We start from the raw sequence: 19,279 nt of genomic DNA, 5'->3' as shown, positions 1-19,279 counted from the left end.
TAAGGCTATTGTAAGTAGATTTCTCAAAGCAATTACTAAAGATTGAGTGATTGGTTTACGTTTGCAACAATTACCAATCAATAGAAGTGGCTGTCCGCACAAAGTTGCGCCAAGTGAAGCTCTAAGGGCACTAACTAGCTTAATCCTACAATCGACTAATCCCGAACTAATTGAATGGATTACTTCCACAGACGAATTGTTACCGTCTACCCTTGCAGGTCTTGTTTTAGAAGATACGAGTATTGATCGGATTTTGCTAATAAATTAGGGATGTTACATACTAACTCAGTAGTTATAGATATAATTATTAGTAAGTAATATACCCAGTATGAGAATTTCGCACTCGTGCCGAAATCCCAACATAATTTGATTAGGTTTCGGGTAAATTCGATACATGTGTCTTGAACTTCATAGGTTCGAGTAATTAAGGACTGTGCTGTGTTAGTATGATTAAGCAACTAATCACTTAACAAGATTACCAAAGATACGCCAACAGACAAATACAATAATTTACATTTAATTGCTAATTATAATCGATTAAAAAAACAATGTTTTTGAGTAAATTTCGCATAACAGAAGTTGTAGTCTGCTATATTATTAGTTATTGATTTGCTCACTCTAGTCTGTATTATAACCTCTTAATTTCTACTCGAACTTGCCTTGATGATGTTAATTATTTTATTAAGTAGTCAACACAAATAGTCCCTTTTCATCTCAGCACACCAAACCTTCCCAATGATTACGTCATTGGTATTAGGTAACAGTCAGCTCACCGTGGAGTGACCCTGACTACCCGGAGAATAGGTGACCCTGTATCGATCCCGGCTTTACCAAACTCCCTAAAACATTTGTCACTCGCTTTCCTGCGGAAGTAAACATCGTGAAGGAAATGTGAGGTTGAATAAGTCAACCTATGTGTAGGACTGTACGTACAATATATTACACATGTATCGTAAGTCCGGACATTTATAGACGTTTCATAAAAGAAATTGCGATAGTCACAAAAAGCTTCTGAGCCGGCACCATAAAGTGGGGACGGCAGTATATCATGTTATACATAATATACATCATGTTCAAAATAATCATAGCGTGAATTGAATCATTTATTATTACAGATGAAGCACATTTTTTTACTAAGCTAGATTGTGACATTCTATTTTTGCTTATTTTTTGTTATTTGTTCGCACGAGACAAGTGCCGCATAAAATATTAATATGTAAATTAAAGCAGTCATTAGCAATAGTAACGCGATACTAATGTCATAGTAAAACAACGCACGACGTTGTTAACAATTCGTTCCACGCGCTGTACCGCTCCGCCTCATACTCGTAACGGCCATTAAAACAACTAAGCACATATTAATTGCCCCTAAATAGGTAATTCACTACAAGTTAAAACGTTCACAGTTGCTCGAACTAGAATTAGACCACAGAAAGGTGGACGGAACCCGAAAGTTGTAGTGCGTAACCGACCCAGTAAAGTGGCTGTTAACTACACTATAAATAAACTTGTTGTAACATTACGTACTCTATGTATATACCGCCGAAGTCCTGCGCTGACACTTCATGAAATATGTATATTAATGTGGCTGGCACTGGAAACCTTAATAGCCAAACTGTACTAAGTACTGCTATACAAAGTCTAACTACCGTAAGTACTCCTCTGATATATAGCACTTGCATGAGAGCAGGAGCAACCGAGCAAGTATGCGAGAGTTATGCATAATCATCTATCTACGACTCAAATGGAACTCAAACACAAACTGTACCAATATGTGGGAACTTCCAAACTGAATATTCCTTCTAACAAAACGTGAAAAGACTGGCTATTGAATGTTATAGAAAAGCACGTCCAACTGTAATTGGAACATGAATGCGGCCGTGCGACGAAATATTCGGTAGGCCCGATAAATGCAGCGTGCTCATGCATCGCGGGAAGCGGACCGGATTCGTAAGCCCTGCCCACACGAACGTGTTTAGCTAAGCTATGAATAAAAGATAAAGTCTATCAGGATATTTAAAGGTTTAACCTAAACATAAGGCTTGCAGACGATAATAGAATTTATGAATATGTGTATTTATACCACGTTTATATCTGTGCTTGGTTTTTGTTATGTGAAGTAAGTGGTAGAAATCGAATTGTTTGGGATCATAAAATTATTAGGTTTTAATCGTATTAATTTGTGGTTAAATTGCGCCAATTTTACTTACCCTTCCTCCCTAGAAATATAAAGTTACTCATAATAAAATTGATTTACAATAAAAGTTACGGTAACTATGCATCTTCAGTAGTATGACTTGAATTTTCTTTCTGAAATTCAGTATTACATTTTCTTGTGCAGATTGGTCCGAGTTTCATCAAGTTTTAGCTAAAACAAATCTAAGTTTTTATTCTTATTTCTTACTACTTAGACCAAAAAATCTAAATAAATTAAATGCACTTTCAATTTAATTTAGATGTTTTTGTCTTTATTTTTGAGAAACAGACTTTTTACAACGTACACACTTGCTTATGTAGGAAGATGCCTAATTCTGAAAAGTTCCGAACTGTATGCTTCTACTTATAAATTATTTCGTAATAACTTGGCCCTACATAAGTTCTGAGTCTTCAATTTCAAGTGAAAACTTCGCAGCGGGTTTAGAAGCAGGCGGTTAAAGGATTATTTAAATATTTGTTTCGAACGAATTCACAGAAGTTATATTGACTTTGAAAATTAATATTCATAATGGGAGTACGATACTCTCTTGGATATACACACATATTATGAGCCCAGATTTTGTCCTCGAGATATTCTGAAATATTTGGTAGTAGGTACTTCAGTAATATCAGGCTAGCCGTTTTTAAGACTAGTGTTATAAGCGTAACATACCAACAGCTAAATATAATATTTATAAAAAAAATAAAAACTGGGCTTACAAAACTCCACTTTCATTATTATTATTTATTTCTCTTTAGTACTTTTACCCATTACTCGACAAAGATACTTTACAAGACAAAACACACGTCAGTGACGTCATGCCCGAAATGAAAGAGATAGATTAAAAGCTAGAAAGAGTAAGACAAATTTAGCCAAACTGATAAAAGCTTGAAGGAGCTGCAGACACTGAAAGAAAAACACAAAGTTCCGAAACTATAAAAACAAAAGACATGTCAATGACGTCATGCCCGAAATGAAAGAGACAGATTAAAAATGAGAAAGAGAAGGATAGAGCTGCAACCGCTATTGTAATAAAAGAATAAAAATATTTAAAATGTTCCAAAGTTATCAAAACAAAAGATACACCAGTAACGTCATGCCCGAAATGAAAGAGCTAGATATAAAATCTGAAAGAGAAAGATTAAGCTGCAACCAATAATACTTTAAGGAAAAACATTTAACATAATATTTGAAAACTATCAAAACAAAAGACACGTCACTGACGTCATGCCCGAAAAGAAAGAGATATATTTATAAAACAGAAATAGAAAAGAAAATTTCAAACCCGTTCAAAACCATAATATTCCAAAATTAAAATATTTCTTATAATTCAAAGAATGTCATTCTTTGAATTTGTTAGATTCTAAATTCAATTTTGTTTTTCTAGTATTTCAGTAATTTTCCAATCCGTTGGAGTTTTATATAAACTTTTTTTTATTTCTACGCTGAATCATTTAACTCTCAGGTTGAAAATTAATCGAAAATTATTTCTATACTCGTAGGCCCTAGTTATTTTTTTTTTTTAATCTACTAAATACTTTTTGGACACCTTTCTCCACCCACGTGCAGTCGTCAAATAGATACACAAAAACTGAGCAACTCCTTTTCTAATTTGGTTACCTACCCAAATAATGTCTTGGCCGTGGAAAGCCTTAGTATCTTGCATTTTTTTTCACCTTCACCACCTCTACTCGCCATTCAGAAAATCTGCGGCGATAAAACTAGATCCCTCAATAAGCTGACCCATTTTTGCGAGAAGCACTGACAGCGCGCATATTCAGTATTATTCTCTATGAAGGAATTACCCAGGCTCATTTACATACACATCGATGTTATATACCTACAACTAAGACGTAATCTCTTTAGCTGGCTAAGACCAAATATATTCAGATACGATTGCTATTTGATTGCGTCCGGTGCGATAATTTAATTACCCCAAAGAGATATATCTTAGTACTAGCTGTTCCCCGCGACTTTGCCCCCGTGGGTCGAAGAAGATATAAGTCATGATTTATGCCTGCCGTGTTTTTTTCACATTTTCCATTGTATCTTCGCTCCTATTAGTCGCAGCGTGATGGTTTATAACCTAAAGCCTTCCTCGATAAATGATCTATTCAACACAAAAAGAATTTTTCAATTTGGACCAGTAGTTCCTGAGATTAGCTCGTTCAAACAAACAAACAAACAAATTCTTCAGCTTTATATATTAGTATAGAAGTATAGATTGGCAACATGAATGATAAATATGCGCAAATATTGCAAAGAAAAGATTTGTTTTCAACTAGGTAGGTATTGGATATATTCGGTTTTGCTAAACTACAGAAATAAATATTTTGTATATTTTTTTCAGACTGGTGGATGGATGGATAGACAACAGAGCTTTAGTTACCGGTTATGCGATTTTACCATTTGGGTAAAAACCCAAAAAAATGCTTTAGGAGGCAGTCTATTACGTAAACTAAATTCATCATATGGAATTACAACAGTAACAACACTAATACCTATCTTACTTTCTTATAATTATAGTAAATAACGTTCTGTATTACAATCTTATCAATATCAACAGAAACAATATGAAGACGTATGTTCAGTAAGCTCTTACTCACCCAGTTAATTGTTTCGGCAAATTGACAATAGTCTTAGTACATGGAAGCATTAGGCACGACCCTTGTGTAAACCGTGTCATAAAAGCTTTTAGCCAGCCGATACGCGACGAACGCAGGTCCTACCTATGTTTAATGGATAGGTAACAAAGTGATTTTGAAGCTAATCATGGAACCCACGTTACTGGAAACATCTTACATATTATGACGGTCGACGAAAGTATCCCTGATAAAATAGGAACTTTAGATACGTATTAAAATTATATTTCAATCCATTGGTCAGCAATGGGAAATTTCAGTCTCTTTTAGAGTAATACAAATTAGAACTTAAAGTTTTCGTCCTAAAGGTCATATTCTGTTGGAGTAACACCTCCCCGGCAATGTAATATCCCAGTCATTCCCAGTCCCTGTGAAACCCGGCTTAGCAGAGCACAATATATCGTGTCCAAAAGACTTAGATACCCACAGTCGACTTTATCGGAACACCCCGTAAAGGACATAGGATTAAACTTGGATCGCTTCATACTTATTCATGAAATCGAATCCAGTAAGTTACGGCTTTTTACTTTTAAGCACGTACTTAAAACTTTCTTAGATAATGCTAAAATCTCCCTTGTCTTATGTATATTGCTGTCGAATTCAAAGGATATACAACTACAATGTTAGTGAACGACATATAAAATAGAAAATATAAATACACTATTTGCTTATTCGATTCAAACAAGCAAACTGTTTAAAATCTAAATGGGTGATATCCCAAAAAAACGTAAGGTGCATTCTTCCTAAATCTCAAATGAAAATGTACGTTTACAGAATTATATAATATGTAACAATTAAGTTCTTTGTTTACTGTATTCAAGTAGTACTTAATTGTTTTACACATACAATACAAACTCCTTAAAATAATAATCACGTAGTTGTATCAGTGTGATACCTACTCTGCTAAGCCATAGTTTGCGGTTGTTCAGATCACGTTCGTAAGTTAAGCTATACGCACGTGCGATATCAACAAAATCATAAACAGTGGAGGGGCGCGAAACGGTAGTGCGCAACGTTTCCGGTTTCAGTTTCATTACTGATATTGGTACGTAAGCTGCTTCGATTCAATTTCCTCGTCTGGTGCCGCTCACATCGCAGCGAGCCTTACGTTCATATAACGAGCCCGTACGGGATGCGCCGGTACATACTAGGTATAAGTAGGTACTTATCTATATTTACATGAAATTACCAACAACGCGCTTTTGAGTAAATTCATTCTTTGCTTAGATATATTTTTCTTATAAGTCAGAACATTCCTAAGACTGAACAGAACTGAGATTGATATTACCTGTATTTAAATAGCTTTGCGACTCGCGTGTATCTTACATAATGTAGAGTTCGATTTAACTATAAAAACTGGGATATTCGCCATTGTATTTTAGTGTGTGCTTACTCCCGACTCTTACAAAACAACGTATGACCCCCTGCTGGTTCGACGCTACGCTGTTGACGCCCTCAGCAGGACATGAGCTGAATAAAAATGTAGCCATTATTTATTCTACCTCTGTTGACTCGGTTGTAGGAAAACTGCCATCAAACCTTCCCGTGCCAAAATTTGTCAGCAAATAGAAAATATTGACGTAGGGAAAATGTTTTTTCGTCGCTAAAAAGGTGCCCTTGGGGTTTTTTAACTAATCCAACGCCGACATTCCGAGTTGCGTAACTCAATAAGATATTTTAGCGAAAGAAAAAAATTAAATACGAATGTTAGCTGACGGCAAATTCGTGGCAATACCTATTGATGAGAATAAAAGCAATAAACAGATACCCATTTGTTTCAGCCGTGTTCGTTTTGAGTATCAAAAGTAAAAGGCAATAAACATTTCTCGCCAAATATTTTGGAACAGCTCTTTACCTTTATTAGAAAATTGCCTTCATGTTTCTGAAGGGAATGAGGGTTGACATGAAAGGCTTCGCCGTAATTGGTATTTGCGTGTAAACTCTATTATTATATCTCGTGTCGCATGTAACAAAGGGCTATTATGTCGGAGCACTCGGTGTTCTCAGATAAATCTAATGCTCGCATCAACTTAATATTATGGCAACATGCCGACCGAATTGATTTCAGCTTTTTTAATAAAATCTCTCGTAGGTATATGGTAAGCTTGTATGGGAAGGCAGGTTGATTTTTTCAATACAGTAACCGGGGTTGGGGGGCTATTGCAAATATAGTACGTATAACGTACGTATTCCCGTTTTCACATCGCCTTGTTTATATAGGTTGTTTTAATTTTAACTGTAGATAATATATATTTTACATAAAACGGTACTGAAAATTCCTAAGTCTTTACGTAAAAAGGTAATATACCTAAAGCAGTAATCATTTCTTTTAGAATGTTGTATTTTTTAACTCCATAGATGTCCAAACGATAGATGTATGTACCTGATCACACCTTTGGGATCACACATACAACAAACATTTGTGTTTGTGATCCAGAAATGCTTGTTTCTAATCTGGGTATTATGGTGCATGTGATTTGAATGTTTGTGTAAATGTGTACCTCCCAAGGACTTCACAAGGATAACATCCTCTGGACGGCCGTCGATTATCAACTCTGCTCTCTCTACTCTGGATTCTTCATGTCTGTTGTCCCAAGGTGATTGAGAGTGAATAATCGATGGAAGATGCTCCATCACATTTTAGAATAAAGCCCCCAACAAGACTTCTGTATATTGACCGCCGTTGCTGCATGAACTAAACCCGTGAAAGAGGTAGGTAAGTTACTATGAATGAAATTGATAGTTTGTGCTTTAACTTATATTTTCATAAATAAGTGATAACAATCCAAAAAGTAGGAAAACAATTTTGCAGCGTATATAAATGCTTCAGAATTAATATCAAGTGATCAATATCAATCCAAACGCAGACACAGGAATATCTGGTTTTACAAACACGTGAGCTGAATTATCAAAACACACCACGCTTATAAGCAATAAAAAGATTAAATGGCAATAGGTGGGTAACATATGAGGTTACATAATAATATATACTATAATATGTAACTACGAATAATGACAAGCTAAAAGAGAACTAACTTCTACATATTTTGAAAAATCATCAACTTTACATACTTAGTACAACCTCAGTTTGTATCGAAGATGTACGCTTACACTATTATGGCAACAAAATAACTTATTAATAAACAATAAATTACATAGTAAATACTTTGCGTAAATCAATAAATGCTTTTAAAAACATCTTTGTAGGGGACAAACCGAAGACTGTTATTGGTTACTTACAGTAGTTTCTTTTAGTTATTTGATAAATTATAGTTTAATAGGGACGATGACTGGGTATAAAAAGAAAAAAAATCATTAGTCCCTCAGTTAGATAATTGAAAAGTATGAGACACGTATTTTTTCCTTTTCAGAAAAACTGGAATTGACAAAGATTAACTGCTTTAAAGTTTAGGAGAGGGAGCTTGTGACGTAACGATAGAGTAAAATTTATACTCAATCGTGACGTCACGCGTAAGTTTCATTCACTGTAATTTGGTCAATTTATGTTTGCGGGACAAATTAAAAAATACGTATCCATTATTATACAAAAATCAACAAGACGGACACTGCAAAAAAAATTGTCATCATCCCTATTCCTTTAAATTAAACTAAGTAAAATTTACGAATCTATACCATTTCGGTCTTAATAATTGTGAAAAACTAGAAGTAATAAGACTATTACTAATATTTAGAAGATTATTTTTACGTTTTGCTTGTTTGATACGTGCTGCCATCTTTGGGATACTTTGGTAACAATTTCGTAGCGTAGTAACAGTCTTGGATTCCACTTTTAAACCCTCTCGGCGCTTCGAATGTAAATAACTTCAATATACTCCTGCCATTGGGCACGCTGGCCTTTACCATAAACCATCCACGTATAGCTTATTACTTCCTCACATATAAAAAGATGTCTTAATAAAGTCGAGTTCATCAACAAATTACCAATTTAAGGCAACAATAAGCGTTATTTGAACGTCAAAAAAGTTCATAATATTGTGATAGTAACAGAAATCACTACTTTGTGGCCAAGTTTAGTTAGCAGGTTAACTGTACTGTGTACTGAGTCCCTATAGAGTTTATTAAGCTTACCAAAGCTCACAATATTTTGAATCCTTGACAGAGCCAATATATTACTGAACTCGGTTGTACATAGTAGGTACATAATAAAAGGTAGCATTTAAACAGGTTAAACATCATCTTCACGCAAACCGTATCACAGAAAATATATTGAACGAGTATCACATTGCCTTGTTCGGAAATAAATAATTAAATAACAACAAAGATAATACAAATACTAGTCTTCGAATATTTGTGCATTATAACAAACCTTACCTAATATTTTATTGCAATATGTAGTCTTAATTTGTTCCAATTTATTTTAAACAATACTCCCGCTTTCAGTTCATCATATTAATTTACAAGATTTATGTATTATTACCAAACAAGAGAATACTTGTGAGAACAAGTTGTCCTCTCTATAGTATAATTTCAATGGATGAACTTGACACATGGTAATGATTTTTTCTTCTATTTACTTATCGTATGCTCCTTACATTAGAATAATATATTTATTAGTCTTTACTGCTTATTGGAAGGGTTTAAATCTACCTGTTATATGTTACAAATTTTCCACGGCCTCATTTCGTAACAAAGAACACAACACAGTTTAAAAACTAAAGAATAATATATTGTTTTCCTATATGGCAACACAAAATAAAGATATTGTAAATAAATACAGAATATTAAAAAAAATACTAATTTAGAAATACCGAAAGCATCTTAAATACCTACGATAAATATAATGAATATGACTTAGTGTATCTACGAATAAATGAGCGTTTATGGACAAACCTAAATACTATACTAATTTTATTTCACGATCCTCTTGGCACAGCCCTTGCTCCTTTTTTATTTTTAACATAAAAGCAATAATGTTTAAATAAGTTCATTTCATGAACTGCTAGTATAGTGATGGCAATGATGGAAAATTTAACATTATCTAGAAGGCACAATCTCTTAGATTGACTCTCTTTACAATTCTGTTAAAATATCAAGACACAGTTTCTTAAATTCTAATTAACAAGATTAACAATTTCAATTTAAAACACGATTTAATGAAAACACCCAAATATGTAAATAAAATTGTGAACAAAATTACGATGATTACTCTTACCTAGGTACATTTTAAAAAGTTTTACACACAGGCATGTTATGTATCCAGTCTTCTTTATAAGATAAACTATATTTAATTAACATTACAGTACTTAACGATTTAAAAATGCACACAGAATAAGTGAAGCAAGCACAAAGTAAACAAAAGGAATTATCTAAGAACAAACTCGTACAGCTGAGTGGTAAAGTAACATTTTATGAATTTGTTTAACAGATTTTAAAGTGGCCTATAGTTGAGCGATCAATATACAAAGTAGATCCTAAAATAGACAAAAATGTACATTGCTTTCAAGCAAATTTATCGGTTTTCGATTGGATAGATAAAAATAATCCTTTAATTATTGAAGAAGTGTTCTACTAAAATCTTTGTGTTTGGTTGTGCATTTAACTAACAAATAAACTGTATCAAGGTTCACACTTGGTGATGAGAAGTAGGGATATTAACTATATGTATCTGCATAAAAGCTTCTTAACTCCAACACCACCTGAAATAAACAAATTAAAAATGATTAAAAATATATCAAGTTTTACCACTTCTTTATAAATAAATTGCAACTTATTGGTTACTAACCTTTTTAAATGTTCATGCAATCATAACTTTGATTATCCTCTCAATGCTGCTCCTGCACATAGGACAACTATCCATTTCCTTGTTTGAGCATGACTGACAGCAACACATGTGTCCACAAGGTACAAACACCACCTCACTCTGAGCATCCATGCAAATCACACACTCTGCCTCCATCACAGAAACATCTGAATTCATAGTGACTACACCTGTAAACTTCTGTTCATCCACACTCTCTTCAGCTGGGGCACTTGGTGTTACTGAAGTAGATGCTTCAAAGTTGTGGTTCTCACATTTTGCCCCTACATAAGAATTGATTGCCCTAATAATTCCTTCTCGGTCCGAAGACAATGAGACTCCACTCAATTTCAGATCCTCTTTAGTAATGCTTACTAAAGGTTCATCAGAGAATAGAAATTTGACTAAGAATGGGAGACAGTGTATAACACCTTCCTGTAAAAGGTAATTTGCCAGGGCTGGGTCCAAACTTTTACCTACATTCAGTAAAGATCTAGGGGCAGAGTCAATTAACCTTTGATAATTTTTCAACCAAAAGTCATTTGATTTATTAGTTTCAGTTTCCATTTCTCTTAATGTTTCAACCAATTGTTTTCTTCTTTTGTTCTGTTGACCAAAAAGGTCATCTAGTAAATTGACTAGTTGGACCCTTTGTTGAAGTAATTCATTGTAATTATAAGCTATTTGTAATTTTTTCTTTTCTTGTTCAATAACACTGAGGCGAGCCAAATGTGAAGATATCAGTGATATTTCTTGGTTCAGACTCCATGTCCTTGAGTCAACTTTTTCTAAAAGGGAAGCAACAATAGCTTTCTGAATATCTTGATCTTCTAGTAGTTGTTCTACCAATGTTGTGCGTGATTGGTCTTTAGCATTCAGTAACTCTGTTAATTTTTCACTTACTTCTAAATCTTGAATGAGCATGTTTTGTTTCATATTATTAAGAGAATCTTCATAGTATTTCTTGGAATGTTTAACAGTATAATCTTCTTCAATTAGCATTTCCATAGCCCTCAATACATCAACCTTCTTGATGTTATCATAGTTTTGTCGAGTAATCTCAAGTAGCCTGTCATGTTCTGATTGTTCATAGGCAAGTTGTTGTTGGATGATTTCTGGCTTAAGATTGTCAGACTGTATGAAATTGTTCACTAAGCATGTAATTTCTTTTTCTTCCTCTTGTATGGCTTTTATTAGTTTTTGGCGATCATTTTCTCTAACTGAGTGAACTTTAGCTATCTCACTGTCCAGTTCTATTTGTTCCTGCAATACTTTGTTCAAAAACCTCTCTCTTTGTTCCTTTGCTGCCTTATGTAACCGGTTTTCTTGTTCTATTATGGAAGCTTCCTGCTCTTCCCAAGTTTGAGTATTGCGCCTAACAAATGGATCCAGAACTGTGGTTGGTGTTTGAACAGTAGCTAGATCAGCCTCCGTTGATAGTGGAGGACAGTATTCTATATTTAATTTTTCACATAAATATTTTATAATAGTAACAGTATCCTGAGTAGCTATGTCTGATGGTGGGAACATAAATTGATCACCATCTATCTCCAGTGTTGTGAGATTAGTTGCTAGACATAATTCTGGACAGAGTTCATTCAAATCAGGGTTCTGAGTGAGGTTCAGCTTTCTTAAATTTTTTAATTTACTTATTGATGGTGTCAAATTATTAAGTTTATTGTCTGATACATCTATAATTCTCAAAGATTGCATATACTGTATAGTTTCAGGTAGGGTCTTAATGTGGTTATTTTGAATGTAAAGCTCAGTCAGGTTTACTAAATACCTTATATCATTGGGGAGGTACGAAAATCTATTACTGCTTAAATTAATCACCTTAATTAGGTACAAGTCAGACAATTGACCTCCTTCCTCTAGGGATTGTAATTTATTATTGTGCAAATATAAGTGCTCTTTTCTATAGACTTTGCATATTGAATATGTCCCGGACGGCACTTGTCGTAGCTGACACTCCGACAAATCAAAATCAGGCTCAGGAGATTCTTTGGCAATGTACAGTTTCCTCTCTAGTACAGCTCGTGCGTCACTATCATTATTGTGCCTACCAAACAACGACATTGTCGCTCGGTTGACACACGACACAGCACAACCCATTAAACAATAAGTATAATTATTAATACCTTTCACTGTCACCGACTCAGTTCAACCATTTCAAATGGTTCCTTGTACTCTTACGTCGAAAGTACTATCACAATTCTATACCTATCATTGTATTATCAAGTAATAGATTATGAAAATAACCGGAAAACAACAATAATATTCAATCAACACCACACTGAAAACGCACTACAATAATAACATTTGTCAAACCAGCCTTACGTCAATTTGACAATGGTATGTCATATTTAAGTCCAATACGTTTTGTTCGTTGTCGGTGTTCGTTTGATCATGACTATTTTTTTTTCAACTCTGAGTAAACACTATTGGACAGCAATCGAAACTATTAGTATTGTTGGATGATATAATTTTTCAAATATTGTTTTTAGAAACAACTAAAAAAACTAAACAAAGCCTTTTCCAATGCCTTTTCGACAATGATTGCATTAGAATTAAATTTCCTATTAAATTCAATTAATACTACATAATAACAAAATTACAATAGTATTCACGAACTTGTCACCTTATCAAAGGTAAAGTGCTTAATAAAAAAGTACTTTTTTCAAATTAAGAATCTTGGTCTTGCAAATAAATAATGACCTACATAATAATATAATATAGCTCATAGATAGACAATCAGTTATAAGTTATCTTTCCTAATTAATAAGTGTATGGATTGATTCTTCAGATAATTTAGTCATTATAAGATACCTTATTGTTATAGATTGGCAATGCTAATGTAATAGATGCCTGCATAATATGGGTCGTTATGCAAGCACTTATCTACACAGCGTTATTTCTGTAATATGGGTATTAACAGAAGATTATTATTATGGACTGACTTGAATTAATTACTAGTATGATGAGATTTTTACGAAACTGAATAGGCAATAAACAGTGGCTACTTTTTTTTCTTCGCCTTCAATAGATCAGAGTTGCGTTAAATTGTTTTATTTCATGATTTTAAAAGAAAGCATATGTTAAATACTTTTTTAACCATACAAAAATAGTGTATTTCTCCTGCAGATAAATAAATAGGTTCTTAAGAAGAAAAAATATAATGTAAAACATATATTCCTAGGTTTTTCTAGTAGAGGTCAGGAGACAGCACAATTGGATCCATTTTGAACCAATTATACGTTGGGCTAAACTTTATATGCTATACCAAATTCTATATATCGCTCAATGTCACGGGTTGCGTTACCTATGAGAAGCATGTTTAAAAGCAATTATAACATTAACTGTTTTTAACTTTCGCCAAGGTCAGTTGACTATTGATTAGATATATCTTTTCTCTTTCTAATATTTACTAGATAATTAAAATAATTTAAGGTGACATAGAACTTTCCATTTTATTTTTGTGGTCAAAAAAGCAAAACAACCGTTTAACAAAAACAATTATTTATTTCATCACTCATCGCGTATTCTAACTTTAACAACGTACAAAACGCTGTAAAACTTGACTTTTGTTTAAAAATATGGACTTAAATAAAAAATATAAGCTAAATAACACTGTACAACATATTAACTAACATTGCTTAAGACTACATTTTCTATCTACCACTTGTGTACCAGTTCGTGGGTCTTTGAGGTGGAAATATTGAATACTCCTGAGTTCTTACTGCGGTCGAAGAACTAGAAATATTCTCATTCGGTTTTTCGTCATAGTTAACTTCTCGAGAGGAGTCCCTTGAATAATCATGCAAGAATGGATCATGATCAGAATAAAATGGAGTGTAATCTTCTTGATACCAATCATTCTGTTGTTTGGACTTCTTTTTATCTTGCGATTTCGGAGACTGACTGTACTTAAGTTTGTCTTGATAGTATTCCGGAAAATCAAAACCTAGTCTAGCATCATATTCGTCTTCGTATTTCTTGTTTAATGAGGAAGGAATCGTGTACGCTGGGATGTGTTTGTCGCTCTCGTCATAATCCAACGAGAACAAATGTTCTTTATTATTGATTTCCTTTTTCTCATTTCTATATTTATCTTGTTTTCCGCTATGTGGGATACGTAAATTAGATTCATCTGAATGGAAGCCGTGAAGGCTGTCAATGAATTTCATAGCCGACTTAACTTTATCGTTCTCAAACTTTTCTGATCTATTTGGTTCTGGTGCAATTAGCTTGTCCTGCTCTTTCCTCAAGCCTCGGGAATCATAATAGCTGGAGTAAGGCTCTTCTTTGTAAATTCTTAAGTCTGGTGTTTGCGAAGGGTATACATGGAGTTTTAATATTTTTGACAGCCTATCAAACGGATCATTCTGCTCTGTTTCAGGACCATTGTAGTCTCGTAATGGAACGTCACTAGTAGTCTTATGAGTGTGTAACATTTTGTTATTAGAATGTTTCACTTGTTTTGTTTCTTCCTCTTTGGGGAGCATGAGGCTTCTGTCACTCCCGTATATGTTTTCTTCGGGCTGAACATTGAAGTGTTGTGGCATGTTGTAGTTTATAATAGTCAGTGGTTCAGGTGGCATGTAGGAATAAGCTATTTCTTTACCAATGCGAAAACCTTCGTTTTCCGACGTCGGCATGATTTGCGGCTCTTTACTAAAATAATCAAATACATGAAAACTTGGTACGTCACGTAACTTATATGTTTCAGCAGCGGGCAATAGTTTGATGGCCACAGCTTTACCTTGATGGTATCCGATTCCCTGCCCCTGAAAAGGTTTGTTCTTCACTCGTTTCTTCTTATTTTTCGTCTTACTAGATGTGCCGTCATCTGCTGGGCTGTTGTCGACGTCTCCATCACAATACATTTTGTTTAACTTTTGAGTGTCCTTATCGGATAGTCCCGTTCTTTGACCAATTTGAGCCCCAGCCTGAAATGCGAAAATATATGAGATATTTTTAGGTACTTCAGACTCAAACAAAGACTCAATTTATTTCCCAATTAAATAAAAGAACCTATTATGAGAGCAAAAAATAAAATGGTCAACTAAAGTATTATTTGTACCTTTCGAACCGTGTAACTGTTACAAATATTGTAACTTTACAACCCATAAATTAAATAAGATTTCGTTTTTACCAGTTAAAATATTATGTGTAACCTTTATTAATATTTTATATAAATCCTAAAACTAAATATTTTTGAGAAATCTGTCGTCACCTGTTTCGGCACAATGGTGTCCTGACCATTGGAGGAGAAAGCTCGCCGGCTATAATGCAGGACACTGTCGTAGTCGTACCCCACGCCGAAGTCCGATACGGAGAACGAGTTGTATTTGCGAAAGTTATGCCTCGCAGCTGGAGACAAACAAACATCGACTCATAAGCGAACACTGCCAGATTGATTTCGCGATAACAAAAATATATCGACATAGCTTCTGTTTCCATACAAAGAAACTTTCAATAGAAATCGAAATTTGCTTCACACCGAACGTTTATTGCCTAGATAGACGGTGTGTTAATTTATATTCGCATTGTGTAGCGATCGCAGCTGACGCTATAAGATACCGACAGGTCGCTGACATTGGTTGCTTGCAATAAAAAGTCTTAAACGTTTAGTAGATTGCGCTAGGAACTGTTCGGAAAAACTCACGTTGTACGATGTTGGCCCAGATAATATCAACATAGTCATCTCTGTCGGGGCTGCTCTGCATGTGGTAGAAACCAAGTGTGTGTAGGAGCTCGTGTACGACAGTGCCATGCCGGAAGCAGCCGCGCCCGACCGGGTGCCGGCCGGACAAGTTCAGCACTTGGTACCCGCCTTGATAGCCCACCTGGGAAAAACAACCCCGTCGACTGCCCTGGAAGAGAATTTTACTGATAATGAGAAGGCCAAGTTTGGATACATTATAATATCTGAGACGATATAAGCACCTGTATCACTACCGCGTCACGATCTCCTTTTCTGTAAGGTCGGAATTTGACACAGGACGCACGCGCCAGATCCTCTATCCCACTCTCGATGGCTTGAACTTGGTCACTGGCTGTAGAAAAATATAAAATGTTCCAAAATTAAGATGTAGGTATATGATGAACGTTAATTGATTGATACATCAAAAAATAAGTATGTGTTTTTGTACGTACCGCATGTCTTTAGAATGTATTCAACTAACATTCATGAGTTGTCAAATACGCGTCAGCTGATTCTTGAATACTTCTAATGACGCGATGACGTGACGAAAATTATTAGAAATACTTAAAATACAAGTTTCACCAAGTGTTCGACTTTGACCTGTGACCCATGCGGTAAGCTAACTTTTAAGACCCCGGTATTATTAGCTTTCTCCTTACACAAAAATTGGTTGCGGTACTTAGAAAACAACATGCTTCTTTTTATTAATATCGTAGAATTGGTAAACTTACTGAAATGTTCTACTTGTATGTAATAGGTGACTTCATTATTCGGCCACCGCTTGGTGCCATCAGTAATCCCGTTCCTGGAGAGACCTTCGGCAACGTCCTCAACGATCAGCCTCCGCTGGCGCTCATTGAGGATCAGGTCTCCCTCGAACTTGCCGCTCTCCTCCCACGCGTGGTCAGACACCTCTTCATCATCATCGTAGTCATCGTCAGGATTTACTCCTTCTAATAATTATAAAAAAGAACTAGAATATCATAGTTTATGGGCAAACAAAACAACGTTTTTTTTTCTTTTTTTTTTATATATTTATGGAACTGGTACGATCTAACGTTCAGCTACAGCCTATGCAGTATTTTGAATTAAAACGTCTTCATTCTGTAGTTATCTAACTTTAGAAAGTAAGTAGGTATCCTGTTTGAGGTTTTGACAGGAAATTTAGTTTTTTTTTTTATGTTCTTAGAATCCTAACTAAATTATCTTAAAGTAAAAATTCTCATCTCTCACACTTTTTATTCGCCTCGATTAAAGCTTATTTCTCATGTACGCTTACAAAATGCTTGTTTTTTATTAAGAGAAAGATTTAAAAAATCTTTCTACTTACAATTTATGTTCTGATATATAGGTTATATGATATATATTAAGGTTATCTGATATATGATATGATAGGTTTCTTTAATTCGTTGATTATATGACAACAATTTAAGGTTTTATTAATCGAATTATTATTGTTTTTTTATATTTTTTTATTAGAATTAAGTTGCTACGCCTTGCACGAGTTAAAGCTAGACATATTTTGATACTTAAATATATGTTAAGTTCAAAACTTACTTTTTAATGTTGGGCTGAGTTGCGACGTCTTCTTAAGATGCTCCGCAAAATCCTCTAATTCGTCATATGTCATCGCCAAACACTTGACCACACAGACAACGATTAGAACCACAGAAAGCTTTATTCGTCCCATGTTATACTTATCTCAAATATTCGCCAAACTAATGTAAATAAACATACGATATTATCGATTTTTCTTCTTAACTCGCGCGGTGATTTTGAAAAAAGTATGTCATATTAACGGTAGATATTTAAATGTTTATTTATGTTAATGATTTTAATTCAAGCCGGCGATAGATTAGTCCATTCGCGCGTGATTTTTTCTGTAGGATAAAACCCGCCGGGGTGGGGCGAAGTTTAATATAGCTTCCGATACGACCATTTCACAAGGTGTTAGGCCGCAACTGCGCCAGCGCCGCTTGCGTCAGCGCCGGCGCTGGTGACAGCGGCAGCAGTCGGTGCCACCACCCATTACTCATGCAACACCACGTTGCTAAATTTACTGGCTCCAGTTATTTTCTACGTTTGCGTCCTCTAACAATAACACCAACTTGTAATTTTTGTAATTCAATAGTAAAGGGAAAGCAAAATTGACCGTTCCGGTGAAATACGTATTGAAATTTAGTGTGAATAATTAGATTAGAAACAATTTATGCTACTTCAATGACAACTGAGGCGTATTTATCAGTACCCGTAGTAATGATAAACTATTGGCTCTTTAAAAGCACTTCTATAGAAAGCACCGCTTCCATTGTTTTTGATATGCAATACTGATAACTCCGTACAACCGTTACGAAATAAAAAGGTATTTTAATATGTAGAGAATCGTACATACTGTTGAATTGAAACAGTTGTTAACAGAATTCCTCCAATTCCACCTTGGGAAAAAAATAAGCGTAACCAACTTCAACCGGCTAAAAGCACCGGAACGCTTCTAATTCGCCATTTGACGGCCATCAGACGATATTAAAGCACCTATGGCCACATGAGTAACTATCAAAGTCGTGTATTTTTCTGTGAAAGGAATTTTCTTCAAAAAACATAATGAGCGAGATTTCAGAAGTATCGTCGGTGCTTCCGTGATAAGATACCTGATTTATTGTTAAATTATTATTTACTAAAATTGCTGAAAAGCTCGTCCGTAGGGTATTTTAATAGAATAGTAAGCATGCAATTACGGATTCTTCATTCTTTGTTCTTTTTCTGCTAAATATTCTGCAATCACCGATGACATTGTCATTCGAAAACTGATGTAAATGGAGTATGCAAAAAAATATATGATACCGTATTTTACTGTCCTTGTACCAACCAAATCAGGTCGATGTCGCATGTCGTAAGGAAAATTGACCGTGACTATGACGAGTAATCACGATAAATACTTAACGGTAAGATAATTTCTTGTAATAGTGTTAAAGCAT

At 34.6% G+C, this 19,279-nt stretch overlaps 2 protein-coding genes across 3 annotated transcripts; both read right to left on the bottom strand.

Moving 5' to 3' along the window:
• Positions 1 to 8,574: 8,574 nt before the first annotated feature.
• Positions 8,575 to 12,932, bottom strand: LOC113492614 (E3 ubiquitin-protein ligase LRSAM1-like). The gene is made up of 2 exons (XM_026870155.1): positions 10,583 to 12,932; positions 8,575 to 10,496 (listed from the first exon to the last, which is right to left on the bottom strand). The coding sequence occupies exon 1, from the start codon at positions 12,710 to 12,712 to the stop codon at positions 10,595 to 10,597; it is 2,118 nt and encodes a 705-aa protein (XP_026725956.1). The 5' UTR covers positions 12,713 to 12,932; the 3' UTR covers positions 8,575 to 10,496; positions 10,583 to 10,594.
• A 1,247-nt stretch (positions 12,933 to 14,179) lies between these two features.
• On the bottom strand, positions 14,180 to 18,708 carry LOC113492613 (seminal metalloprotease 1-like). 2 transcript variants are annotated; one of them, XM_026870154.1, is made up of 7 exons: positions 17,862 to 18,708; positions 17,036 to 17,257; positions 16,547 to 16,656; positions 16,266 to 16,473; positions 15,834 to 15,970; positions 15,360 to 15,546; positions 15,132 to 15,271 (listed from the first exon to the last, which is right to left on the bottom strand). In XM_026870154.1, exons 1-7 carry the CDS (start codon positions 17,992 to 17,994, stop codon positions 15,210 to 15,212), a joined length of 1,059 nt encoding a protein of 352 aa, XP_026725955.1. In that variant the 5' UTR covers positions 17,995 to 18,708; the 3' UTR covers positions 15,132 to 15,209. The 2 variants fall into 2 exon arrangements, with proteins under 2 accessions (XP_026725954.1, XP_026725955.1); XM_026870153.1 differs by having other exon boundaries at positions 14,180 to 15,546.
• Positions 18,709 to 19,279: the final 571 nt, after the last annotated feature.

The sequence above is a fragment of the Trichoplusia ni genome, chromosome 4 (genome assembly GCF_003590095.1).
Source record: "Trichoplusia ni isolate ovarian cell line Hi5 chromosome 4, tn1, whole genome shotgun sequence".
NCBI classification, from domain to species: domain Eukaryota; kingdom Metazoa; phylum Arthropoda; class Insecta; order Lepidoptera; family Noctuidae; genus Trichoplusia; species Trichoplusia ni.
The sequence above is the reverse complement of the archived record's forward strand: the minus strand, read 5'-3'. Positions and strand labels throughout refer to the sequence as shown.

Bases quoted from the DNA above. Each gene is read 5' to 3' on its own strand.
- LOC113492614 (XM_026870155.1), bottom strand. From the start codon at position 12,712: ATGGGTTGTGCTGTGTCGTGTGTCAACCGAGCGACAATGTCGTTGTTT.
- LOC113492613 (XM_026870153.1), bottom strand. From the start codon at position 17,994: ATGGGACGAATAAAGCTTTCTGTGGTTCTAATCGTTGTCTGTGTGGTC. The intron at 17,258-17,861 runs GTAAGTTTTGAA...TATAATTATTAG, and splicing joins ACTCAGCCCAACATTAAAAA to AAGGAGTAAATCCTGACGAT. The intron at 15,971-16,265 runs GTGAGTTTTTCC...GTTTGTCTCCAG, and splicing joins CTGGGCCAACATCGTACAAC to CTGCGAGGCATAACTTTCGC.